Source organism: Lepidochelys kempii, chromosome 3 (assembly GCF_965140285.1).
Source record: "Lepidochelys kempii isolate rLepKem1 chromosome 3, rLepKem1.hap1, whole genome shotgun sequence".
In the NCBI taxonomy this organism is placed as follows: domain Eukaryota; kingdom Metazoa; phylum Chordata; order Testudines; family Cheloniidae; genus Lepidochelys; species Lepidochelys kempii.
Genome location: NC_136382.1, coordinates 107,062,573 through 107,090,508, shown reverse-complemented (window position 1 = coordinate 107,090,508; position 27,936 = coordinate 107,062,573). Strand labels below are relative to the sequence as shown.

At 39.8% G+C, this 27,936-nt stretch overlaps 2 protein-coding genes across 15 annotated transcripts in view; one reads left to right on the top strand and one right to left on the bottom strand.

Moving 5' to 3' along the window:
- Positions 1-7,901, top strand: part of REPS1 (RALBP1 associated Eps domain containing 1) — a 106,929-nt gene extending 99,028 nt beyond the window's left edge. For 13 of the 14 annotated variants that reach the window (XM_073337465.2, XM_073337463.2, XM_073337470.2 and 10 more), the window contains 5 exons: positions 1,021-1,206; positions 1,869-1,964; positions 2,543-2,691; positions 3,418-3,523; positions 6,550-7,901. In XM_073337465.2, the coding sequence (XP_073193566.2) occupies positions 1,021-1,206; positions 1,869-1,964; positions 2,543-2,691; positions 3,418-3,523; positions 6,550-6,618 (606 nt within the window). In that variant the 3' untranslated portion in view covers positions 6,619-7,901. Of the gene's footprint in view, positions 1-1,020; positions 1,207-1,868; positions 1,965-2,542; positions 2,692-3,417; positions 3,524-6,549 lie in introns of those variants that run through there. The other variant, XM_073337475.2, reaches the window with a different exon arrangement.
- ECT2L (epithelial cell transforming 2 like) overlaps positions 5,292-27,936 on the bottom strand; it is a 60,168-nt gene continuing 37,523 nt past the window's right edge. Inside the window, exons 15-21 of the mRNA XM_073337461.2 lie at positions 26,728-26,875; positions 25,344-25,417; positions 24,456-24,612; positions 23,436-23,501; positions 17,058-17,146; positions 14,871-15,043; positions 5,292-12,148 (exon numbers count right to left, since the gene is read on the bottom strand). Of these exons, the coding sequence (XP_073193562.2) occupies positions 12,018-12,148; positions 14,871-15,043; positions 17,058-17,146; positions 23,436-23,501; positions 24,456-24,612; positions 25,344-25,417; positions 26,728-26,875 (838 nt within the window). The 3' untranslated portion in view covers positions 5,292-12,017. The remainder of the gene's footprint in view (positions 12,149-14,870; positions 15,044-17,057; positions 17,147-23,435; positions 23,502-24,455; positions 24,613-25,343; positions 25,418-26,727; positions 26,876-27,936) is intronic.

Genomic DNA, 27,936 nt, shown 5'->3' with positions numbered 1-27,936 from the left:
AGCAGTTTGTGAGCCTCCAGCCACTTACTATATCAGTAAATATAAACTGGGAATCATTCATTATCCTTAGTTTTTGTTTTTCTTATAGGAATTGAGTTGAAAGTGGTTGTTGCAAACTAATCCTAAAAGAATGCTTAACTTCTTAGAGATGACACAGAAAAGGGGTCAAAAAGTCTTATTAATCCTAAAATAAATTGTTGATAAACATGTATATTCAGAATAGGAGGCAATATAAAGGTTATACTTCCCCTAATAATTATCCTTCATATTTCTGCTTCTCAGGGGAGAATGTTGTATAATTCCCAAACTATTTTAAAAACAAAAGGTTAAAATTAACAAGCTGTACGCTAAAAAGCCACAAGGTACATCCAGGAGCGCTTTAAATGATTGGTATGCCACTTTTATGCTTGAAGGTACTCTTCCGTTGGCATCAAACACTACAACACTCCCAAGCAATGGACCAACATTTTGCTCCAGCACACCCTGGTATTGCTGCATGGTTTCTCCTCTCACACTGTTCAATTCTGAATTGTTGTGTAGCCTTTAGGTTCCAATATTCCATCTGCCCTTTTTTGTCTTTCACCTTCCTGCTGTTTCAGTTTTGCTCCAGAAGAGCAGTTTGGAGGAAGGATAGATTTTATCCATTCAAAGAGAAGTACACTTGGAAAAATGGAAAACAAAACAGTTTAGGTGAAAGGAAAGAAGTTTAACTTTACCACTGATCATTTTTGTACCATTGATAATGGACTACCAAAGTGTTCTGCCCCTTGTTACAAATGTTGTAGTCATTTTGTACTTGTATGGTAAGAAACCTGTTTGTTCTAGTGACAGGATAGAAACTTCCAAGCATTATTAAAAGTCTAAACAAAGGCAGTAACTTCTGCAGTAATACATTAAACAATTGTCCTTGGTTAGCATTCTTGCATAAACTCTTGTTTGGACAAGATTTTGCTCCTATGTTATGTCAGTTATTTCAAGAACACAGTATTAGTAATTACTGTCATCTTTGTTTTGCTATAGGGTGCAGGTCCTCATGTGCATCGCCCAGTGGATGCTGAAAGCCTAATAGCTCATACCAGTACCTCACCTCAGCAAATACCAGAACAGCCAAATTTTGCAGACTTCAGCCAGTTTGAGGCATTTGCTGCATCAGGTGTAAATGAAGAGGAGGAGGATGAAATTGAAACACATTCAGAAGTCTTGCAGGTCAGTGTAAATGGATATATTGTAGACCACTTAGTGTTATACACTGGTGTACCCTGTTAGTTATACCCAGTAGACCTTGCATAAATCACTTCCTGCGCCTGTTTCCCTGTCCACTGTTTGTCCAGTCTATAAACTCTTTTGGGCAGGTACAATCTTATTGTGTGTGTTTTTGTATAATGCCTAGCATTATAATGGGGCCCTGATCTTTGTTGCAGGCCTTTGAGTTACTATAGTATAAATAATATGTAACATCTGATTTAGATCAGAAGAGTTTCAAATAAGTTTTTATTATTTGGTCGTCTCTTTATACTGAGGTTAGCTCCGGTAGCAAGAGGTTATAATTTAGGGTCCAGCAATCCTCTCTTGTTGCTGCCTCTCATGAAATGTAACTTTCCTTCATGTCTCTGATGTGATCTTATTGCAGATCAGAAATAGTGAGAGTAGTGCGGCTAGGATGGTGCTGGTAGTCAGCTACAGCCCTGTCTCTCCATCCCTGAGCCTTTAAAGATGACTTGGTTTCACATAAGAGACTTGACAATGTAAACTCTGTTCGTATAACGGAGAACATACCAGTCTGACATACCTGGCTATCATCCTAATTGTTACAGAATTAAATATTTGCATAACAATACAGTGTTTCTAAACTGTCTCATTCTCTGTAGGTTGAAAAACCCTCTGATTCTGCAGGCTCCCTTAGAGTCTCCAAAACAGATGCCAGAGTTGAAGAGAAGGCAGCTGGTAGTGTCCCTGTTAATGCGGTACGTAAAATGAAATTTAAGGGGAAAGTGTAGGTTTTAACACATAGAAGAATGTGTATTAGAACAGTTGCCAGTTAGTGACTGCTACACCTGAGTTTGCAGAAGCTTCCATTTGAAAACTCCATTTTCAAAGGCTCAGAACTTCTTGGAATATTTACATTTTTGGCTAAAATATTACATGCTTGCTGGGCTGTTTTCATCTAAAATTATGACAGTAAAGGCTCACTTTAATGAAGCTAGATTGCTTACATGTAATGATCAGGTTGTTACCAAAATTGATTCTTACAGGGGTTATTTTTAGGATTTTAGTCCATGGGGAACAGATGGCTGGAGCAGTTACTTTATATATATAAAATTATACCCCAAGGTCAATTACTACTCCCTTGAGATGAGTTATTCTCATGCAGTTTTTCTGATGCTGCCTGAGAGAACTCAAGTAGACCTTGACAATGAGTCAATGTCTCAGAACTTGTACAGTAAATAAATTAGTTTCTCAGAAAGTTTTGCACAGACGGTTGATTTGAGCAGAAATATAATTCACTGAGATGTTTGCTTATGGGCTGCCTTTTGCCTCCCAGGGGAAAGGCACCACCCCTCTTGCTCCACCACCAAAGCCTATTCGCAGAAGGTTAAAATCGGAAGATGAGCTGAGACCTGAAGCTGAGGAGAATACACAGAAAACAGGTGTCATAGCTGCTGTTCTTGCTTCACAGCCATCTATCCCTAGGTAACCCAGGATGAGTATGAATACGTCTAATATTGGGAAGTTCACATTTAAACAGCAAATAAAACTGTTAGCTTACGGAAGAGCTACAAGAGATTTACAATGTGTTGAATAACTGATTGTGGCTGTAAATCATATATATAAAACTACTGAGGGAGTCAACATAAATGTTAAAGGTTTTTTAATTAGATCCTCCCAAAAAATGTCCCGAGTAGTGTTGAGAGATACCTAATAAGGCACTCCAGTTGTCTGGATGAAAAACTTACTAACGTTTTGCAAAATACATTGACTATCAAAAGTGCTGTGTAAATGTTAATGTTGTATTGTTAATTTTAAATAAAGTTGGTGAGTATGGATGGTCTTGAACTTTACCCTCAAGTCTATGCAAAACACAATCAAATTAAATTAAAGTCAATCTGGCATTGTATCAGTAGTCTGGAAGGTGTAAATTTATTATAGCAATTTAAGAATGTAATTCATTGTATTTGTTCTGTAGGAAACGGGTATGCAAAGCTTTTGTGCAAACAAGGCTAGTGTACTATGTGTTCTAGTCTGTAGAAAGGAAAATAAGTTGGAAGAATCACTAAATTATGTAAAAAAGTGTCCTCTGTACAGCTCTTGCTGAACACTTTAAATAGGGACTAAGGAATTGAATATACTTACCAAAGTTATTTCTTGGAGTGCTTGGCAGTGAAAAGACTTCTAAAAAACACTTTAATATATCCTCAGGTCCGTGGGGAAAGACAAGAAGGCAATTCAGGCATCAATTAGACGCAATAAGGAAACAAACACTGTTTTGGCCAGATTGAATAGTGAATTACAGCAACAGTTAAAGGTAATACCATCATTCTCTTTGTATGTCAGTTTCTGAGAAGTAAGTGTGTGCACATGTGTAGGCTGAGATAGCATAGTGATGGGGCCATTTAAGTACTGAGATAGAGAACTGTGTACATTAACACACACATTGTATATGGGTGAGGGCATAGGAGATAGCTATTTAAAATGTTAAGCTGTTTTTATACGTAAGCGAATAACTGGCTAGGCACTAGTACTGCTGAAAAGGATCTGTGGATAACATAGTGGATCATAAATTAAATATGAGCCAGCAATGTGGTATGGTTGTGAAAAAGGCTAATATTCTGGGGTGTATTAATAGTGTTTTATATAAGACATGGGAGGTAATTGTCTCACTGTACTTGACACTGATGAGGCCTCAGCTGCGGTACGGTGTCCACTTTTGGGCACCACGTTTAACGAAATGTGGCCAAATTGGAGAAAGTCCGGGGGAAAGCAACAAAAATGATAAGTGTAGGAAACCTGACCTATGAGGAAAAGTTAATAAACAAATAAAACAAAAACACCTAAGCATGTTTAGTCTTGAGAAAAGATTTGGTGAGGAGACCTGATAAGTCTTCAAATATGTTATAAAGAGGGCTATTATAAAGAGGAAGGTGACTGAGTATTTGTTCTCCATGTCCACTGAAGGAAGGATAAGTAGTAATCATCTTAATCTGCAGCAAGAGAGATTTGGGTTTAGTATTAGCAAAAACTATATAAGGATAGTTAAGCACTGGAATAGGCTTCAAAGAGAGGTTATGGAATCCCTGTCATTGGAGGTTTTTAAGAACAAGTTGGACAAACACCTGACAGGGATGGTCTAGGTATACTTTGTCCTGCCTCAATGCAGGAGGCTGGAGTAGATGACCTCTCAAGGTCCCTTTCAGCTTTACATTTCTATGAGTCTGATTACAGGAGATAGCTATTTGCAATGTGCTCTTGTGGAACTCTGAAAATAGAAAGGACAAGAAAATTAGTTTGTGTTGAAGTGTTTCTACAAGATGCCTTCTTGTTTCTAATTATCTTGATATTACTAATTAACATGCTGTTAAGTATAGCAAAAATAAGACTAGAAGAATTATTAACTTGTACACTTAATATCACTGTTCTGAGATGAAGGTACAGTAACTCCTCACTTAGTCGTCCCAGTTAACGTGGTTACGTTGCTGATCAATTAGAGAACATACTCCTTTAAAGTTGCGCAATGCTCCCTTATAGTGTTTGGCAGCTGCCTGCTTTGTCCACTGCTTGCAGAAAGAGCAGCCCATTGGAGCCAGCTGGTGGGGGCTTGGAACCAGGGTGGACCAGTAGCCCCCCATCAGCTCCCTGCTCCCCTAAGTTCCCTGTGCGGCAGCCTCCCAGCAGGCTATCAATTGCCAGCAGTTCAGCTGTCCCTCCCCCACTGCCATGTGCTGTTCCTGCCCTCTGCCCTGGAGCTCTTCCAGGGAGCCTCCTGCTTGTTGTGTCAGGGCTGGGGGTAAAAAGAGGGGTGCTAATGTTGGGGTGTCCCCCTCCCCCCTGCTCCGGCCCCCGGCTTACCCCATCTCCATAGAGCAGGGGGGAGACACAACAGGGCTCAGGACAGAGAGAGATTGCTGGCAGCAGCTGCTGTCTCAACTTGGTGATCTACTTAAAAAGGCAGTGTACTTAGAGTGGGGTCAGCGTAGTTAAAGGGGCAGTGCGCATCTCTCTCACACACGCGCACGCACACACAGTGTCTCTGTCTGCCATGCTGTCTCCCCTCCCTCCATTTTTGCTGCCTTGCAAAGTGTGAGGCTACATTAACAACAATATGTTAATCCTTGAGGGCCCAGCCAATTGCTAGCTCATCATTTAGCAAATAGGCAATCCCTGGGAAATATCCCACCCTCTTCCACCCTCTGACTTCACCACCTCAACCAAGCTTCACGATCATCATTGCTGTGTACAGTATTAAATTGTTGTTTAAAACTTATACTCTGTGTGTGTGTGTGTGTGTATATATATATATATATATATATATATATATATATATAAAAATAAAATTTGGTGAAAAAAAATTTCCTGGAACATACCCCCCCCCCCCATTTACATTAATTCTTATGGGGAAATTGGATTCACTTAACATTGTTTCGCTTAAAGTTGCATTTTTCAGGAACATAACTACAATGTTAAGCAAGGAGTTACTGTATTTGGAAAACTAGCAAAAACACTTAGAAGCGCATTTGTGTTTTTTTCCCTCAGCCTTGAAGGGGGAGGAATCAAATCCTGAAACATGTTAATGAAATGTAAAGCACAAAACACTGATTCATTTCATAAGCATATTATTGAAAAAATAGAGGCCCAAAATGTCTGAAATGCAAAAATTGCAGTTCAGTAAATAAACACAAGAAAACAGTCTAACCTAACTAGTTAAATTGCTCACTGTTGTCTTGTGCTTTACCTTTTGAATTTGTCTTTGGATGCCAGTGTACTTTTACCTAATTTATTTTTTCAGCACCTCATCTTAGTTATGAATTTCATACTAAACCAATCCAAATGTGCTAAAATGTTGAATTTATGCTATCCTGGCTAGATAGGAGTGCAGGTCATTTAGAAAACTGACAAGTCTGAATTCAAATCTGTATTATAGTTCTTTAAAGACAGTTGGGATGGGTGAAATTCACTGAAAACAAACTTCAAGTTCATGAAACTTTAACCAAGTGAAATTCTGCCTCACTCTTCACCCAATTTTATTTGAAAATTATTTATCATGTGTATAAATTTATGCCTACTTATCCTTGCCTAGTATGTAGGTGGCACAAAAAGGAATGTAGCCTGCTAAATGGCTTTATTTTTGAACAAAGGTCTCATTCAGAGTGTGCAGAATTCACTAGTCGAGGCTCTGATTCAGCTGACGGGAGGGGGTCCTTGTATTCTTTAAAGAACAACTTGAGGTGAGGGCCCAAAGCTGATGCTAACATTTACCTTATTTTGATCACAGTAAGAATTTTTTCACAATGTTTTTTCACTTTGGACTGTAAATTGAAAATCTTTCCTTTCCAGGATGTTCTTGAAGAGAGAATCTCCCTGGAAGTCCAACTGGAACAGCTTCGACCCTTCTCTCACCTATAAGCCAATTGCCGTTAACTGTGAATTTACTAAATTTGGAAAGGGGGATTGGGTTCAAAGCCTATTGAAAGACCCATTCATTCAGCTCAGTGCGCTCTTTTCAACATTACATTTTGTGATTCTGTTTTGTCCAGTTTGTCCATCTGTGCATTTTAACTCCAATCCAAAAAATCAGGATAACTTTTTTCCTTGAATGTTATGTATCTTGGCACTGCCTCCCCTGCCATTTCCTTGGGAATGGATGATCTTTCTGCTGGAGTTGAGTTTGCACAGTTTCAGTGGCCAAACACTTCAAACTGGAATTAATTACCTAATGGTTTCTATATTTCATGTCAAAGAAAAGGACAGCTCGTCAGTTAACTTTTAACATTAAAGCACACATATACTATAAATGCCTCTTACACTGCAGCATTTGTTTTATTGTATAAAACAGGAAAACTAATCTGGTATGTGAACCAAAATTGATCTCCCAAACCTCCTTTCACAAGTTAGCAAGTGATTCACAATTCCAGAAAGCCTGCCTTTTTTGCAATAAAGTAGCTCCCTCAGGCTGCCACAGAATTTCTTGCAGGCTACCTTGCCATATCATCTAAAATTGGTTATTTCATCTTTGTTTCATATTTTGTGCAGTATGTGACCAGATTGCCAGGTGTTCACATTTTTCCACTCATGATCTTGATTCAGCCGCATGCATATAAATGACCTATGGTACAACTGATACTACACGTAACAGACCTTCCTCGGTCATCCCTTCTGTGAAAAGAATTGGGTGTTAATTCCCAATGTATTGATTGCACATTTTCCTGAGCACTACCTGTAAATGCATGCTTCACACATGACCTTTTATTAACAGATCATATCCACCAGTCTTTACTGTAACAGATTGTACTGTCAAGTAATGTGTCAATACCTCTCTGAACTTCTAATTCCCAGCCAAAAAATAAACAGTTTGTTTCTTAGGACTTCTGGGTTACCTTCTGTTACCTTGTCTCCAGGCCTTATTTTTCTGGCATATAGACAGGCTTCACTATTAACAAAAAGTTCTCTGAGTGTATCCTGTTGTTTGGGTTGATGTACTGTATTAGGATTTGTTGAATATTGTATGATACACACCTTTTGATCTCATTTGTAAATTTGCATTAATTGCTGACTAACAGCAGATATTCTATTTAATGGCTTCTTCTGGCTGTGGGATCATAGATGTTAAACCGCATGGATGTATCTCAGCAGAATCAGAACTAGCAATTGTGTGATTTTTACACCAATAAAACAGCACAATATTTTAATTTTGTTGATTCATCTTTAACTGGAACTTGTAAAACTCACAAATCTGCAGGAATATATTTTTAAATCTTTTTGATGGCAGTCACAAGGAGCAGTAGATCCCTTCGTTTTTCTAGTTTTCAGCTGTTGGCCATCTTGGATTTTCTTGGTAAAGTGAGGCTAGCCTTCATTTATGTTAATATAGCTGCAAAAACTGTCTCATTTCTAGAGTACAAGCATAAGGGATGCAGTGTGGTGCAGTGGCTAAAGCACTGGACTGGGACTCAGATTGGGTTCCATTCCTGGATCTGCCACTCACCTACTGGAAGACCTTTGGTAAGTCGTGTTACCTCTTTGTGCCTTAGCTTCCTCATCTGTAAAATGGGGATAATGATACTGACCTCCTTTGCAAAGCTCTCTGAGATCTATTGATGAAAAGCACTAAGGTAGAATGGATATTATCTTAAATTTATAAATAAACCTAGGTATCCTGTATAAAAGCAGAATGCTGCTACAGTGTAACTCTTGGGTGAAAGAAGGTACTTTCACAGAAATCTAGATAATGTAATTTATTAAAGTACCTTCTGAATGTAATCAAACTAAATGGATCACAGTTTAGAAGTCGTTGACCTTCCCTGCTTCACTGTTGGTTTTAAATTAGTTTCTTAACCATGTTACCAATTGATTATTGAAAAGCACATTTTAAATCAAATTTTCCACAGTTTATGCTATTTACTACTTGCAATTCTGTTTGGACAGTGAAAATAAATTTGTATGTTTCCCTTTCTGATTACTGTACATTGACAGGATACTTGCAGTTTTCAAAAATACTGTGGGGGAATTTTACTACTCTAACACCTGTTCCAGTTATGTTTTTTGAAAATGTCATGGAAACATTGTTTTCTTTTGTACATATTTTGCAAACTAGCATTCCTTAACATAGAAGTAATGAATTTCACACTGTGAAATGAAAAAAGTGGATCTTTTTATTTGTATGTAGGTGGATTGAGATTTCTATAATGAATAACTTGTTTAAAAAATAAACTGCCTATATAGAAATCACACTTGCACAATATGTTGTCAATTAGTAGATTAAGTGTCAGACTAAATTTAGTGAAATCAGGTATAAGCAAAAAGGAGAAATGCAAGGCAACCCAGAAAAGTTAATAGTCTAAGATCACTTCACCGTTGTAACTAATTATCAAGGAGCTGGGTAACACTGAAAGACCGTATGCTGCACTTTCCAGCTGGGTCCTCTGGTACAATCAAGGAAAATGATTTTTTTTTTAAAACTGTATGCATGTAATTGTCCATGCAGTTTTGTTTATAAAAATAGATTTTTTTCAAAAAAAAAATCATAAATCAGACATTCAGACCTTTGAATTAAATGTAAAAAAAACTTTTACTCTCAAATCCTGAATGCATGATTGGATCTCAATGTCTCAAATCCTTGCAATGGAATCAACAAAATTGTACATCAAATTAAGAGCTTAATTGCAGTAATGCCACTTTTCTATCTAGGCAGGAGAAATAGGATGACTGTTTTTTTTAAAGATTTCTTGTGATTTATTTTGAATACTCATTATGTGAACTTTAAACCAAATTTTTAATTCAGAAAAAAATCTGAACTATCTAAAGAGCTAGTTTAATTTCTCATCTTCACTACAGTCTTTTGTTTTAAGAACATCATATTACGTGGTGGTCATCAAAAGTTAACTCATCTAAAAAATGTGGGCAGGATTTATTTTCAGTAAAAGGTAATTCTGTCTAATTCCTAGAGGAAATAGGTGGGATGCAAAACATAATTGTTTTAATGTTCCCTCCTCATTCCCTTCTGTCTCCCATTTGTTCTAGCTACCTGTTGCATCTTGTTATAATCCTAGATTGATTCTGAGCTCTTTGGGCCAGAGACTCTCTATTTGTACAGTGCCCAGGAGAATGTGGTTGCAATCTATGATGCTGCTGCGTGCTACTGCAGTGTGAGTAGTTTAGGGAATAAATAGGGGAGGAAGGATAAATGCCGATACAGTTCATACACAAATACGTGTTTGCACACAGTATTTTTCTTCAAACTGTTTGGAAAAACTTACCTTATTACAAAAAGAAAAGGAGGACTTTTGGCACCTTAGAGACTAACCAATTTATTTGAGCATAAGCTTTTGTGAGCTACAGCTCACTTCATCAGATGCATATTGTGGAAACTTATTACAGGCTGCTATAACAAGCAGCATCAATTTCTTGGTCTGATTTTTCTCTTCCCTCTAGCACCTTCCCCCCCCCCCCCATCTTTTCTCTCTACTAATTTGTCTCTTTTCTTCCACCATTCCGAGTGCTGGAACTGTTGCTTTTTCCCCCTCAATACCCATTCATTGTCCTCTCCCATGTCTGTTTATCTACAAAATAAAATTGAATATGTGAAAAGCCTTTTTTTAAAGGCAGTGCTACTTTAAAAAGACTGTCAGTGTAATAAATTATTCTTCCTGCTTTTTCTTGTCCATTTCAAGCGTCCCTCATTTTCATCCCAAAGGCACCAGTTCCGTCTTACATGGACTGGATTTTTATCACTTATTACTGAAAAATATATCTGACATCCAGACTAGAGAATTACAAAATGAAGGTTATAAAAAGTTAGTTATACTAAAGGAATGAATCCACAGCATTTTTAAATTTCCTACATGAATAATTTCTGTCCTTCATTGAGTCTGCCAAACATTCTGTTCTTCATTTGGGCCTTGGTAGGTTGAGATACACTTCTCCTCCCACCTCTATTGTGTGCTCATAAGTCTTATTCGCTAAGGGCTTCTATACCTAGCAAGTTCCTCTGTTGCAAGCCAGGGTGTGATCTATAGTGCACCAGCTTACCCCTCAGTAACGTCCTGCGTGGTCACTGCTACAGTGCAATGAAAGTTCTAGAGTGGTACTGCTCTTTGAGGTAGCAGTAGGCTCAGCCGCCCTTGGGAGTTTCACAGCACTGTGGTAATGTCCGTATTGGACGTTCCTGAGCAGCAAGCTGGAACACTGCGGATTCGCACCTTGGCTTGCGGTGCAGTAACTTGCTGTGTAGACAAGCCCTAAAAATAACTTACCAAAATACACTTACAGAAGAATTTGTCTTAATCTGCTTTTTAATAGTAAGCACAAAATCTCATCATTTTACTGAGAAGGAAGTTCTTGAGAAGTAGTGTTCGAAGCATTGTATGTCCTAACCTTTAATGAACACATTTCTATTCCATGAAAACAAATTGCGAGAATTCCTTGACATTAGATTCTTAAATGTAAGAACAGAGCCAGAACAAATAGTAATTCTAGAGGAAAGATAATGAGCTGGCTGTTCATGTAAATTCTAAACGTAACTTACCTATTCTTGTTACTATGGTGCTTAAATACCTTCTACAGCAGTCCTTGCTGGGTGATTTCATTTTCAGCTACAGAGTTACACTTCCAAAAGCTATGTCTTTGTAACATCTAACAACTTATTTTTATTTGCCAGAGCCTGTATACTTTATTATTCATATTGCTGTACTAATTTTTTAGTACAGTTTTCACTCAGTGAGGAATTATGTGAAAATCCAGGACTTTGGTCTTTAATAAAAATTGCAAAAAAGTAAAATGTTTCTATCTCCTTAATGCCCTTTGAAACTATGATATAAGGACTTAATGGGTAGTATACTGAGAATATACCAGTTAAAATGTCTTGTTACCCATAACCGAACTGTAGTGTTGTCCCCTCGTGCAATCACTGGAGAAAATCTAAAGCCCTTTTCATAGCAGATTCTCGATGAATTAGCAGCTTTCTTCCGGTTTGTCATACAGTGAAGATCTTTATGAAGGCCATTAAGTCATATTGTGCGGATTTTGCGTTAAGTTCTGAAGACGAAATGGATTGTAGTAGTGTGATCTTTTCAAAAAAGGATCAGTCTTACAGGTCGACAATGAGTGCTGATTCTACTGTAAGTTTCTGCAGTCTGAGGCGCACACACACAATGGTACTCTCTGAGCCACTATCAAAAGGAATGCTAACTTCTTGGTAAGGTGCGGAATTTGAGCAAAAGTCCTCAGTAGGAAACTGCACAAAAATCTGTTCACAAATAATTAGTGCGCACTACAGGAGTTGGGCATCTGAAACACTAAGATGAATCTCAATTCTTTTCAATGCTACAGTTGATTGCCCTTTGTAGTGCAGATAGCCATGTAAATTTATCATCTTCATCCTCTATAGAACAAATCCACTGGCGTTTTGGGCCTTGTAAAATAAATGCATTCTTTATATCTGTTAATGTGTAAAAAAGAAAGAGAAAGGCTTTAGTGTATTAACTGCTCTTGACCAATAGGTTATCTAAGGGATAGGTGGTAGTTTCATAGAATCTTGCAAATAAGCTTTACTCTTAAATTCTGACTTCCAATGGTTTAAGGACATAATGAATAGCAAAAAATACTTCTGCTTGTCTGATTTAAGAATATGTAGAGCTGTATCATATGGGAAACCCCTAGAATACAGCCCACAAAGTGAGATCGATATCAGAGGGGAGACACTGGACAGTGTTAAGTCATGTTTTTAGGAATCGTGTTTGCTAAAAGTTTTAAATCTAAGGATATGCTGACTTTCAACCCTACATTCTCCTAAATTGGTGTATAGGCATAGCTCCAGTGACCTGCACTGGGCTCTCTGAGGGAGTTATGCTAACTTAATCTAGCAATGGATCTGGCCTTCTCTGTTTAAGATTTCTTTTTTTACTCTGTTGGTTGCTTAGGCTCTTGGGGATGGGGAGGAGCAGACAGAAGCTACTAAGCATTTCACCATAGGTGGAGATTGGGAGGGGTATGGAGGGGCATTGCGTCCCCAAACTGGATACATTGCAGAGGTGACACATGGTGGGGAGGGTCAGATTTTTCTCTCCTATTTGGCCCTGCTTCCTCCATGCGGAGCAATGTTTGGGGGCAGAGGGGTGAGCAGTGATACTAGGCGCTGTGTCCAGGTCAGTTTCCCCACATGGGCTGCGTAAGGGGCGGGCAACAGAGCAGTTCCTGATCCTTCAGCTGGGGGCCATTTCAATTTTACTAGCCCATAAAGTAAGACACTTGTCCCAGAACCACAGGTATCTAGACGTTCTAATAAGCACCAGTAAGACTGTAGCAAGTGAACATAAGATCAGAGCAGCTTCCCAAGGGTCTGTGCAGTGTACACTGACTGTGTCAAGCCCAGGTGAGTGACAGAGTGAACAAGGAAGGTTAAATGTGAGTGGAATGTGCTCAAGCAGATGGGCAAAGCCATCGATTTGTTTGATATGTGCATTGCATGAACTACTTCTTAAGAACTAATTCATTATGGTTGAACAGGGAAAGGATCAAACTTGAATTTTTTTTTTTCAGGTACAGGAGTAAAATTCAGCCAAAATGTCCAGATATCAGAAACAATTATTGAATAATGAAAGCTTTTAGATTGTGTAACGAGAGCAATCCACCTGCTGAGGAGAGCTCAAGGAGGAACAATGGAAGGGTTAGCTCCGACGGGTGCCCTAATTAGTGCTGTGTGAATAACAGATGTTTTGGTTTGCTGGCAATTCTGAAAAATGGAAGGAAAAAAAATGTTTTGGGTCAAACTAAAATCAATGTTTTTAAAATGTTCAGTGAATCGAAACCTAAAAAGATTGTTTTGGACCGAATGATGTGTTCTGCTTAAGCCGGAAAAAAAAAATTAAAATGCTTGAATCTCTTTAATTTTTAAATAAAATGAAGTACATTTTCAAAATCATTTTGAATCAAAAAATGAAAATCTTTCTTTCTGAAAATGTCAACAGAACACATCCATTTTTTCAGAATTTTTTTAGGCTTTATCATCCAAAACAGTGCAGTGAAAATGACACAAATTCACAATGTTTTGTTGTCACTCAGTTTGTATTTTTTGCAGAAAAAGTTAGCATTGGAAAAAACTTCATGCAGCTATAGTCCTAATGGTGGGTCTGTCTCTGAAATCTAAAGCCTCTGGAGCCTCAAGGAGGGAGGGAGGGAGAGAAGGAAAACACAGCTGCAGGGTGCATTCTCCAAACCCTGTTACTCATACTCTTCTGCCTGCTAAATTACAGGAAGACTTTAGGCAAGCTTGTGTTCTGTTCTATATCTCCTTTGCGTTCAGGGTCCCATGAAAAGTCACCAGTCCCTACTGACTGCTGGCAAATACTAGTAATAGTAATTTGGAAGTTAAAGTAAGCGGCCTGGGAGTTAAGCTGATCTACTGCCTTGCACTGTGACAGTGGCAAAATGCAATATTGCTGTCTCCCATTGACATATGCTGGCTTTTGCTTCAGCTCTTGCCCTGCCATGATGATGATGATAGCTTCCCGTGTAAGTGATGTTTAATTGTTTAAAACACTGTGTGCACAAGTGTTTTAATCTATATGGGATGTAGAGGGAGGGAAGAAACCATGCAAGGGTAGGTCTGCACTAGAGTTTTTAACTTATTTGCCAATTAACTGAAATTAGTCTGTTTGTACATGGTAGTTGGAACACTTCACAAATGCTTGTTCCAGGATACGCACACTTTTGGTTTACCCTGCACTCTGTGCTTGTGGCTCTTCCACACAAACATGTACAAACTTGTTAGTTAAGTCATTTGGCAATCAAGTGAAATTTAAAAAAAACAAAAACTCCAGTGTAGGCAGACCCTAAGCCAGAACTCTATAATGATCAGAACTGCTCAACATGGGTCTGGGTAAGGGGTGATGATTACCTAAAGTGTAGTGTTAGCTGAACTCTTCTGTATGGTGATTTAGTCCATCTGCTTTTGGGAAACACTGTAAAGAACTGTAGCTTGGTACCTTACAGCCTTACACCTCACCCACATAAATACAAAGGGCCCATCCTCATACTTACATCAGTTCTTATTTAGGCCAAATTCAACTGCAATAAAACAAACTAACAGCAGATTATAGCCCACAGCATAGAACATTCTAAACTGACATTATTGATCACTGGAGGAACATTATAAAACATACATTTTGAATGTGGAATGTCTTCTACAACAAGCCTGTGAAGAGCTACTGATGCCAAGAACTGGTAAGTTGTTTTTGGGGTCCGTTCAAACGGAATATAAGAGATGCTACGGTTTGAAATAACAAGTGCATCGTTGAAAAGAAAGAGGCTAAGATCGCTGATGTGTTCATAGAGCCTGTCAAAAGGGAAAAAAAATTACTTGCATGCTTAAAACTTTGAAATATGTGGAAATCTAAAGAGGCTTCTGAGAACTAGGGCTTGTCTACACTACCGCGCGGGGTCGATCTAAGATACGCAAATTCAGCTACATGAATAGTGTAGCTGATGTCGACGTACTTAGATCTCCTTACCGCGGTGTCTTCACTGCGGTAAGTCGAAAGCTGACGCTCTCCCGTCAACTCCACTTGCGCTTCTCGATCTGGTGGACTGTACTAGATGCGATAAATCAACTCCCGCTGGATCGATCACTGCCCGTCAGTCCGGCGGGTATCGTAGACAAGCCCCTGGTGTAACTATGTCGGAGTTATTCAATACTGCTACAGTATATTAATATCAGTATGTTTTTCTTGTCTTTCTAAGTAGTGATAATTGTGAAGGGGCCAATAACACAGGGAAGATGATCTGACATTGGAAACAAAAGTGGGGATGATAGAATCTTTAAGTTCTGTATTATATTAATTTACATTGCAAGTAAAATACATGTAGGGCTACAATTACAACTTCGGGTTCTGGTGATATCGAACATTCACGCTTCATTCTCATAGCTGGTTATAAGAATCCCTTAAGCTGCAGCTAATAGAGTTGGAGAATACATAACTTTTTTGACAATCCACAGAGGCTTCAAATTTTCTACAATATTGCTTGCTTCATTCAATTTTGGTTTTTAATTTAAGTCCCTAATGGCTTTCAGGTGAACTGAGAATCCAATTAGAACTTCCAGCATTTGGGAAGTGGCTGTTCCTTTATACCAAGTTGTTTGGCTGCTCTGTCTTGTTAACCGTGAAGAGTTGGAATTTGAGTTGTCCGTTGCCCTGTTTTCAGTAGAATTGTGGCTTCACTACAAGTAGCTTTCTCTTCTCATCAAGACTGAGTCCTTCTACCTTCTATTCTTGGCACTGCCAGCCTGTTGCGAGTGTTCAAAACTAGGTTTTGAAAAAGAGCTTCTCTCATATTTATGTGACAACAAACTTGGAAAATTTTAGATCTAATACTACCAGTCTCTTAATTTCAGTACACATTTTTGTGGCTCCTCAGTTCTGGAACTAAGCTATTTAAATTGCATTGTCCCCTCATCCAGGCCAGGTTTTGAACTTTCCTTTAAATGTCTTCTGTTTACATTCTACTCTTAAACATTGTAATTTAGAAGAATTACAAGCAGGAAAATTCTTCTGCAATTCATACATATACAGCTCCAGTCATGTTGCTGTATGATGAAGCAGAAGAAGATGGTTTGTAGGAAACAGGCTCTTACTAAAACACACATCTGAAATAGCAGCAAAAGATGCAGAAAATGACCAGACAAGTGAATTGTTTTTTGTAGACTTTTCTCAGTTTCACACCAGCATGAAAACCTCCTAAATATGGAGCTGATTATTTTTTCTAACTTTTACAGATGATAGAGAGCTGACAGGTTCTGGTTCCTCTGATGGAAATCAAAAATTGAAGCTGGAAACAGTCACATCTAAGTAGTGATATCATCACTCTGGTCAATTAATTTGTCTCCACAGTTGAGACAAAAAAAAGAACCTGTCGGAAGAGATGGGTGCTACCAGATAAAGAAATGTGAAGGCAGTTTATTCTTTAGTTACTGTGGCCTTCAGCCATGTAGGCACACTACCTTTGCATGAACCTGATGATTATCCAACTTGAGTATTATCTAATATTTTAATTCAGTGCTGCCTTAGAGCTCATAAAAGGAAAACCAGAAGAATGCAATTTGCTACCTGCTTCCCGCAGGAAGTTGATGGAAGTGGAATATGACCACTTCATGCTAATGACTGATCTCTCCTCAGTGCTCCAGAGGAATATGTAACTCCTCTACTTAATTTCTTTCCACTCCAAAATTTCCTCAGGCACATTGGCAAGGACCTGGGACAGCTTCTTTCCAACTCCAAATTAGTAACCAGTCACCTGTGAGATCTAGTGTTTTATCACTCCCCCTTTGGTATTTTTTTAATATATTTGTTTACCTGAATGAAACACAGATTTCCTCAGAACAGCAGCTAAACTGGGATACATCTTGTACTCTAATCAGATACCTGTTGGCTTCTAATAAATTCTGTGGATTAAATATTACAGGATTAAAAAATATGGAAACCAAACTTTGGTTTTAGAGTTTATCCAGATATGCTAATTACAAGATTAAGTCACAACAGACTGACAATGAGAGAATATGGGGTTATTTTTTTTTGTTTGTTTTTTATTAATCACGCCTCCTTTGTGGCCAGAATTTTGATCTGGGTACTGCCTCTAAAATAGATTAATACTGTCAGATATCTTTTGGTTATTTACCAGATACAGAAAAAAAAAATTCTGCAAATTGTGGCTTCTCCTGAAATACATCTCAGCTGAATTAGACATTGACATGGCTGAATGAGTCATCACTTGGCTTCCACTTTTTAGCACGTTTAATTAAGCAAATGTTATAGGTAGGACTGGCTAAAAATTTTCTGTCAACTATTTTTCAACAAATTTTGGGGTTTTTTTTTCATGTCTGCTTTCCACAGAAAATCTCAATTTTTCATCAAAAACCCCAAAAACTGAAATACTTTGAGCCCCAAACCAAAATAATTTGGATATCCTGCTGTGGTGCCTCGTGAGACTTGTACTTTGATTTCTTCATATCCCCGTTCTTTGTATGGGCTGTCCTCCACTGCAGCCTACATCTCCCATGGAATACCTGTGGGATTCCCATGATGTTACCCTCTCCTTACGCCCTGAGGGGAGACTATGGTGTATCATGGGAGATATAGTCCGACCAAGGAACTTGGCCTATATAGGAAATTCTTACATGTAAATTTTCATTCTAGGATTCTCCATGTCAGTCACTTTACGGTAGGACATTCCCCATCTCCACATGAACTAGGGGCCGAGCACTTCTTTGGTCTGAGCCTGGGCTACCCCTGAGGAAGAATTCCCCAGGATGATAGCCACCAACGCTGAAAAATGCTAGCTATACTGAAGTGTAAAAGTGCTGTTCAGCTCAAACCACTTGCAGCAGAACTTCTATGAAATGTAGGTATATCCTGGAGGAAACCCCTCTTCTCTTTCAAAGTACTGAACAAATGAGCAATAGGCAGGGGGAAAAAAAACTAGACATAATGCTGTTCTCCAAACGGGGCATCTGGCTGTCTGGCGTGCAAGATCCTAGAATGAAAATGCACAAGACAGAATTGTCCCTGCCTCAGTCCTCTCTGTCTGTCTTCACAGTGGCATGCAGAAAGCAGCAAGTTATCCCTTGGGAGGAGGAAGGATTCAATTTACCTGTAGAGAAGTGAAAAGGAGCTTAAAGATTGTTAGAACACCCCATTCAATAATACCAAGCACTGACTCAGCCTGGGTGTGAGGGGATTGACTCTGCAGTGCTTGATAAAGATGGAATATCTTGTAGGAGCTTAACAGACCTCTCTGTTTGATGTGTGACCTCACTGCCCACAAAATTGCAGCTCTTTTCAGAAAATGCATAGTAACTTGAGGAATTGTAGCTGAGGCTTGTATGCCTCTGCCATATACACCTTTGTTCCTCTGTAGGTTCTGTTCACAACTTACGTATGTACTTCTACTTCTTTAGGATGTTTGGATTCAACCGGGAGGGCAACAATACCACTCCCTATTATCTGAGGAAGACAGTGGTGACATTGGGGATGGAGGCCTGCTTAGTTCACACAACTACCGTGTTTGATAGAACATGGAACTGAAGTTTCATTGAGAATATACCAGTCTCTGAAACCCTTTTGGAGAAGGTGGTGGTGAGCAGGCAAGAGCCTTTCAGTGAAAAGAGAGGCCTGACAACTGTGACTGAACAGTAGTTTTACTCAGACTTGTAGCACACAGATCAAGATCACAACAGGAATCTGCATGTTTTCAGAGGACTGATAAGAGTGGCCATTCTCCTGAATCTTACGTAAAGATGAGGTGATGTTCTTCTGCGTTTCTGACAGTGCAATATGCTTCTAGTCTCTCTGACCTACGTTTCCAAAAAATGTTGGCTTAGCGCCCTGTGTGTGAGCCTTCTTGTAAAAACATTACTGTGCTATGCTTCAGCCAACTTTGCCCTGATGTCTTCTAACACCAACATCTACTCCTCAGTCACACACATACATCTTGTGATTTTTTTCTTCAGTATTCTAAGGTGATGATCACCCTCCTAGAATGAGTGTTACTAGTTGCAGCCTCTGAGGTTTGCAGCTGATGGATTAGGCAGCACTGGATGTTGGGTCAGGATAGGTCCTCACTGCACTATGTTCTATGTTTTTGAAGTTTAAGAGTACGTTCCAGTTACATCTAAATCAGGTCTGAAAGCCAAGATCTGAGATTAATGAGGTGGTGATTACAATCAGTGTGGTCTGTTCCTTTACAATTTTCTTTACCATCTGTACTCGGTGGTTGGAGGGGAGGGGGCGGAGGAATAAAGGCCTTTTAGCCCTTTTGGTGACCACAGACTCCAGTTCCTCATGTACCACCTCTTTTGCTTTTTCCAACTGGACTTGAGGAACCTATTTTCTTTCAAGAGGCTTTCAACCCAGTCTGTGATGCACATAGTGTGCATTCCCTTGATTTTAAGTGTCTTGATGAGCTGGTCAGCCAGGACTTTCCTTTTTTCGTGCAGAATCCTGAGGAATAGAGTGAGAGCTTCTTCCCAGGACATGAACAAGGCTGCTTCTCAAAGCAGCGCTGAAGGTTTTCTGCCTTCTTATCAGTTTTATATGCACACCATGTTTCTGAAGAATCATCTGCTGGAAGTGGACCATCAAGCTCACTCTTCCATAGCATGAGACAGGTTATATTACTCCATGTCTCTTCCTTGGGCCACACCTCCACAACTCATGTAGAAGTCCAGATATGTTTCCCCCTATATGAAGTCTGGTATCTGTGTATCTGGACCTGATATCAACTAGTTGTTAAATAATATTGAGAATGAGTTCACCAAGAGATCTAGTACTGATCTGGATCAAGATCTTCATATACTAATTTGCTTCCAGACAGCAATTGCAACAAAGAAAGAATTGTGCTGGGTATTCGTGAGACCAATTAGCTCAGTAGTTGAGTCAGAAACTTTGTTGTCTCTGATTTTTCCAAGCACCTCTCCTATTTTCTCCTGTCTCTCTTCTGAAATAAAGATTGCCTTGGATGATAGCTTAAATGTTGGAGTTTTGTGATGGCTGTAATTGGCCTTTCCACTTGTTCACACAGACCTGTTTAGTGATTGCTGCTGGGTCTTGTATAACCTGCTGATGTCGTTGGAGCAGGGTATACATGGAGAGAGATGATATGGCATTTGTGAATGCCTCTGGAGAAGTTACAAGTCCAAAAAGGAAGTACTCTGTATTTATCTCCTTATGGATTTGAGGTTTTAAGTAGACTGCATGCCATTGTTGCTCTTTGTACTACAAAGAATCTTGTACCCACACCAAAATGTTTCCGTGGCACTGGTTCTATCATTCCAATGTATATGGACTATTATGTACTTAATTTTCTGATGCTGCAAGGGATCTTGTTAAGGTTGGTTTATTTTAATTTACTATGGGGAAAGGATAAATTTGTGCCGGGGACAGTGAGTAATTTTTAATGCATAGCCTTCCCTGACTATCTTAAGCACCCATTTTCTGAGGTGGTCCATTCCCAGATGCGGGACTACTCTGAAGTGTACCTCTAGGGTGGGTGGGGTATATGCCCAGACTCGGGAAACGCCAAAAATTAGAAGCTCTTGGGGTTAGATTGTTTTGCAGAGAATCCCAGCCTTGGTCTTCCAAGTCTTAGGAAAGATAACAATGGTCTAATCTTGTAATTTCTACACTGGAACCTGGAGGAGCAGAGGTTTCAAAGAGAACACCTGTTGGTATAAGGTAGTATCATGGTTAAAGGCAGTTACTCCTCTGTCCCCTTCCTGGTGTCTCTGAATTCATTCCCTCAGGTGTCAGGCATTGTGCCTTTACCTACCCTGGAGTGGAATTCCACACTTCTCCAGTTCTTAGGCTGGCCCTGGGGCTACTATATCCTGTGTATCCATTGTTCTTACCCAGCAGGTTCAACTGGGTTCAGCACCTGCAGTTCTTTCCTTTGGTAGTACATGACCAGTAGTATATAGTGACCAAATTCCCCCAACCCCCTTAAAACCAACATATTGTTTGTTGTAAGGGTAGGAACAAGAGGATTTTAAAACTGTCTACAGGTATGTCTCTTAATTATAGGCTTTTTTTTTCTAATAGTAATCTGGGCAGGGCTAACTTCTTGAGACACCTCAGTCATGTTTCCCCCAAACTCCTCCCTCTCTTGAGTCTTTCATTGTAAACCTGACAGTTCTTTTGATCTTCTGGTTTCCAGGCTTTACCTGTCCTAGCATTGTCTCTTAACAACTATGAAGTGTTTGCTGAGACATGTCTTATCTTGAGTCATCATTCTTCCCTTCCTGCTTTTTCCCTTACAGACACTATATTAAACTAAACAAATATATTCATACAACAAACACCCCACTAACCGGGTCAATATACTATATTTATAAATCATTACAGAGCAGCTCCAATTCTCTCACAGGTACTTTGAAGACTGAGCCTAGACCTCCCCAAGGAGAGACTGCAGCCAATACTCTCAAGTCTGAGGCGGCTGTATCTGCGTTCAGTATGAGTGATTATCTTATTCTCTTGTCTGTGGGTTTGGCTGTCTGAGAAAAATCCCTCAGCTGGTATGACTATGCCTTTTACTAAGGAGGCCACAGCAGGCTGAACCTCAGACAAAGTAATGAAGACTTCTAGTCTGTAAATACAAGCAGGTTTTGATAAGGAATTCCCAATCCACCTTAATCACACCCTCATAAACCAAATGAGGAAGAATTACACAGCTTTCCCTCAGCTTTGCAAGGTTTTTTTGGTGGCGGTGGTGCTGCTTCATTTTCTAAAAACACCAAGACCTATGAAGTCAAAGCGCCCTTTGTACTCAATTCTGGGAAGCGTAATTGACTGAGATTTCTTGCTTAAAACCCCAGTTTTAGAGATTTCTTCTCCTCTTTAGAGGATTTAGAGGGGAGACTCTTTCATGAGAGGTTTTAAAAGTTTGTACTGTCCCTTTAAAAACTGATTGTGAGCATTGTCCTTCACCACTCCCTGGCCCAACCCCCTCAGAAAAGTGGGGAGGGGCCTTACTTCCCCGTACCCTTATAAGACCCCTTCCCAGTTTTCTCAGGGATTTGGGCCAGGGAGTGGTAAAGGAAAGTCTGCATGCCTCCCTGCGGAGAATAGTATCCACTTTGACCTCCTGTGGGGATCCCTGGAGGCTTGATGGAGAGAGGAGGTATGCCCATCTGCCAGGGCAGGGGATCTGAATCACTTCACCCATATTCCCTGCAGTTGGGTTTGGACTGAGTGGGGACCGACTGCGTAGAATGATGAGTAAGGCAGTGCCACTGGAGACAAATGACTCATTGATATCAGGTCACAGGAGCATGGCAACTAAGGCCTCATAGGTACAACAGCTTGTGGGAAGGGAGGATGCTTTGCAGCCATCTCAGCGTGGATCTTTGTATTTTGCCAGCTGAGAGCAGGAATTTATTCCTCCAACTTTGCCTTCCCCGGAACTCAGGAGACTCCACTGAACCTTTTCTGCTTGTTCTTCAAGCTTCCATGCCTGGGGAGAGGCAACGTTTGAAAAACCTACTCCTTAAGTCTATGTCACTGATTCTGGCCTGATCTCCATATAGGGAGCTTCCACTCATCCTGCTCAGCTGTCTTGGCCTGGACCTCACCCCCATGTCACCTGGGAGCTGGGTTTTGCTGCAGCCTGCTGTCTGTCCCCCCTCTGAGTGTGGAGGAAAGGTGCTATTCTTGAAACCCTCCTTACAAGCCTCAATATCTTTAATTTTGCAGTGTGTGGAGGAGAAAAACCTTAAAGCCAATGAAGAAACAGACACTTAGGATTTTCTAAACAGTTTTTAGCTGTAAAACGGTACTCCAAAGGGAGTCTTGGAACCTGCCTTGGGCACTGCTTGGAGAGACAGAATTCTGGGGAGTTCTTCCTGAGGAATGGTCCTAAGCCCAGCCTCAGAACCAAGGTCTGCCTTGGTTTCCAACTGGAGAGGGCCATAAAAAGCCTCTAAAAATCTCATATTTGCAAATAGATTATGCATGTGGAATTATTTATATATATATACATATATATAATATATCAGATTAAATTAGAGCCCCATTGACTTAGAATTTTGCCATTGACTTCAATGGGGCCAGAATTTGAGTGCTAAAACAAGACTAATAATGGAAGGACTACCTAAATTTGAACTCTCAGTGGGGTAGTGCTGCTGTAAATCAGAGCTGAAATAAAATGCATTAAACTGTTCGAAAGGAAAATGAAGTACTTACAGGACATCCCTGGATGATTCTTTGTGCATTTAGCATTTGCTCATCTTTGCTCATGTTTAGTTTTAGCTGGAAAATAAACTAAGATTAGACCACAAATAACTTCACAAAAGTTGGGAAAGGAGGAGATTGTGTTCTATGTAAGGGTCTTATCCAAATCTCATAGAAGTCAATGGAAAAACTCCCCCTGACTTCAATGGGTTTATAAGAGACCCTAATTTATTCGTGGGCAATTCTAGGTGGTACAGTGATATTTGAGTTAGACAGAAAATTGATTAAACTAAATTTACCTCAATGACTTTTGATCAAGAAAATAACTTATGTAAAATCTCCAAAGAAATGTAAACAAAGAGCTTGACAAAATCCTTCTGCTCTGAACTCCTGTTGGGTGTGTAGAGATTTTTTTTTGGGGGGGGGGCACTTGCTGATGGAATAAATCTACCAGCTGCTAGGTGTTTCCTCATGCCTGATGAACCAGCTTAGCTTCTATTTCTACAGAAAATAGAGGAGGAGTAAGGCTGTTGATGTAGTTGTTAGTAAGGGCCATCCACCAGGGAAGAACAGCTGCAATGCATAACCTATCATCCCTATCATGTTCCAGCAGCACCTAACCATCTGAGAAAATCCCTGTTATGTGGGTGGTGGTCAACTGGGGACTCTACCCAGTTTATACTCCCTTTACACTGCTGTGCGAACCTAGGAGAACCACTGGATATAATCAAGAACCACCACTGGACATAACTGGGACTTTAAAAATGTCTTGGCTTCTACAAAGTCCCTCAGAAAGGACTATAAAGAAACTTGGGTCATGAGGAGAGAACAGAGTTCAGGGGACTGCCCTATGTCTCCTCCTGGCTCTGGGACTGGAGAGGGAAGCAGCTCCTCCCAGCAAAGTACCTGAGATGGAAGGCAACTCATGGTCTAATTCTCGCCTAAATCTCCTGGCTCCGTGTGGATGCCTCATAAGACAAAGCAAAAATACCACACTGAAAGGAGAGAATACAGACAATTGGGGTGACAAACCTGATCTATGTATTCCTTGTATTGTTTCATCATCTTGACTGCGGCAGTCAAATCTTCACGGTCAGCGTGTTCTGAAGGAGTGTGCAGTCTCAGAGCATAAAGAAGATTAAGATACTCTTCAAACCTTTTAGAAGGGAATAGCAGCAGCTCCTGTAGGCTATATTTTCACATAGATATAATCCATGTGTTAGCTAGGAACCTGAGTAATTCAGCGATATATGTATTGTAAGTTATACAGTGTGACTTCTAGTTGGGAGTGGTTTAGCATGACTCTTACTGATTCACACACTGGAAAGCCCTTTTTTGGCTGACCCGCTAAAGCTGATGCTTATGTACTGAGAGGGTCTTAGATCAAGTATCAGCATGAAGCAATGTGCCACACACACACGATGAGTCTATCTGTTAGTTTGAGAAGTCTGTTAATCAGTTAAGTTTTTTCAAGTGTCTGGCTCTCAACTGCAAGAAATAACACAGCAATTGCTAATGGTCCGCTATGACACTGATTCAAAACCAGAGTCCTTTTCATTAAAAATCTGACCAATCTGATCTGACAAACTTCTTCATAGTTTATGATCATGTCCTTATGCTTTGGTAGAGAGCCCATGTGGAAGGCAAGAGGAACGTGTAGAGCCTGGAAAATGTCATGAATACGGAATCCATTTAGTCCAAGAAGAATAACAACTGTACAAATATGCTATGGGCCAACTCATAATCTCCTATGACTTGTGTATGTATTTGCACTAAGACTTCATTCAAATACGACTTTGTTTACACTGCTTTTAAAATTGAGTTGGGAGGGAAGTGGGTTGGGATACTCACAGTGGACCTGATCCAAAGCCCAGATTCTGATTTTCTGTTATGTCACAGTGTAAATACCATAGACCTTACCTCATCATGTTCGTAACAACAGTTTTATCATGTCTTTTCAGGAAGGCACGGAATAAAGGAATGGTCTCTCTGCACTGTGAAAGGTAGAGGGTTGATCATCAATATAAACTTGATTATCGGAGATCAGCTTACTGGAGATTTTTTTCTTCATACTGTCATTAAAATTATTTTGTATAAAGATTTTTACATTCTCAGCTGTAACAGAATTTAGTCCAAATGTATCCTTTAAAGCGATGTGATCCATCAAGAAGAGTAAATCAAAACTTTTAACATACCTCTCCCCACAAAAGTTTTTTTGTTTTTGGTCTTTTGACCCTCCAGAACAGTAACTGCAACAGTGTTGAAATCCCTGTTCTCAGGCTGGGCGACCTTCTAAACCTTAGAGAGAAAGCGAGCACAAATCTGCCTCGCTTGGCAGGAAGAAGTGAGGATCATGAACTTGATGAGCATGGCTCTCCAGGCTGAAGTTCTCCAACTTGCAAGAATGGATTAAGCAAGGGAACAGTGAGGCACATACTCTGGCATCTATGCTCAAGCAAACTTTGTTCTCTGGGTTTTATCACGAAGCCTAGAGTTGGGGGTTCAAATGGTGAAGTAGTAGTAATTTTGAAGGATAATCTTTTTTACATTTAATGGCACATATTAAAATGAAAAGGGGGCATAAATGGCTGGTTGATAGTTCTACCAACATTAAGCGTCTCTGTAAACTCTAGCACTCACTCTTGCTGGAATTATGTAACAACTCTAAATGCCTCCATTGCAGATTTAGAGCAGGGCTAAACAAGAAAACTGGTGGCTACCAAGGTTCTATCTCTGTGCATGTGCCATGTGCTTTGAAGGCATGCTGATATTTTTTAATTGGGAGACTGTGTGTGTGTGTAAAAACAATAGTCTTTCAATAAAGCAGACAAACATGTGTGCGTACCCAACTTAGACACATAATAAGGATTAGCACACACATACAGCTATGTTTGCAAGCAAACCCCACCTTGTACGTGCATTAGGGTATATGTTCATACAAGTGACTGCTTCGGCATTTCTAAAATCTTCATCAGGAATGTACATCCACTACAGGTGTTAAATGGCAGATTTATTAAGGCAAATTTAACCCTATAAAGACTTCAAAGAAGCAGAGGCTAATTGACTATCATCCCTTTGATTTTCATGCAACTTCTGTATTAGGACTGGTATTTTCCTGAGTTTTAGAATTTTGGCATACCAAGAATATCAATATTGGAATGGATTCCATAGAAAGAAACATAATTCATTAAAACAAATTCTTCTTCTACCAAATTAAGTGTGAATATTAGCTTGCATTTCCGACAAAATAAATGTGAGCATTAGACTGGCGTATGATGTATTTTCACAGTCATATAGTACTTACCATATCAATGGTTTTCAGAATGACACTGTAGTTGTTGAAGAAGTTTGTGTATGTTTGAAGCTGCCAGCCAAATTGAGTGAATATTTCACCCAAGCACTGGGATGGACTCCATTCTTGAAGTCTTTCTGTCAGCTCATTTAAAAACTGCCTGCATTTGAAATAAATAGAGAGAGATGTTTGTCATTCCACAGTTTCCTGGCCAAATTACTGTTTGGATAACTACATTCTTCCTAGTGTTAAAAATAAATAAATCCTGCTCTAGTTTTAATTGGATACAGTTTTCTCATTCTTGTCCTAGTGTGCTGTTTAGAGTTTATATACGCTGTTAAACAATTGCCATGTTTTCATCCCAGAGCTGGCAGTGAAGTGATTTCTGTATATCTTATGAAGTGCTTTGGGATCTGTCTGGATGATAGTTATGATATAAATAGAAGTAGAAGAAGAAGGGAAGAGTATAAAAATATTGCTCGGGCATGTAGGAATGATATCAGGAGGGCCAAATCGCACCTGGAGCTGCAGCTAGCCAGAGATGTCAAGAGTAACAAGAAGGGTTTCTTCAGGTATGTTGGCAACAAGAAGAAAGCCAAGTAATGTGTGGGCCCCTTACTGAATGAGGGAGGCAACCTAGTGACAGAGGATGTGGAAAAAGCTAATGTACTCAATGCTTTTTTTGCCTCTGTTTTCACTAACAAGGTCAGCTCCCAGACTGCTGCGCCGGGCATCACAAAATGGGGAAGAGATGGCCAGCCCTCTGTGGAGATAGAGGTGGTTAGGGACTATTTAGAAAAGCTGGACGTGCACAAGTCCATGGGGCCGGACGAGTTGCATCCGAGAGTGCTGAAGGAATTGGCGGCTGTGATTGCAGAGCCATTGGCCATTATCTTTGAAAACTCGTGGCGAACCGGGGAAGTCCCGGATGACTGGAAAAAGGCTAATGTATCTTTAAAAATCTTTAAAAAAGGGAAGGAGGAGGATCCTGGGAACTACAGGCCAGTCAGCCTCACCTCAGTCCCTGGAAAAATCATGGAGCAGGTCCTCAAAGAATCAATCTTGAAGCACTTGCATGAGAGGAAAGTGATCAGGAACAGCCAGCATGGATTCACCAAGGGAAGGTCATGCCTGACTAATCTAATCGCCTTTTATGATAAGATTACTGGTTCTGTGGATGAAGGGAAAGCAGTGGATGTATTGTTTCTTGACTTTAGCAAA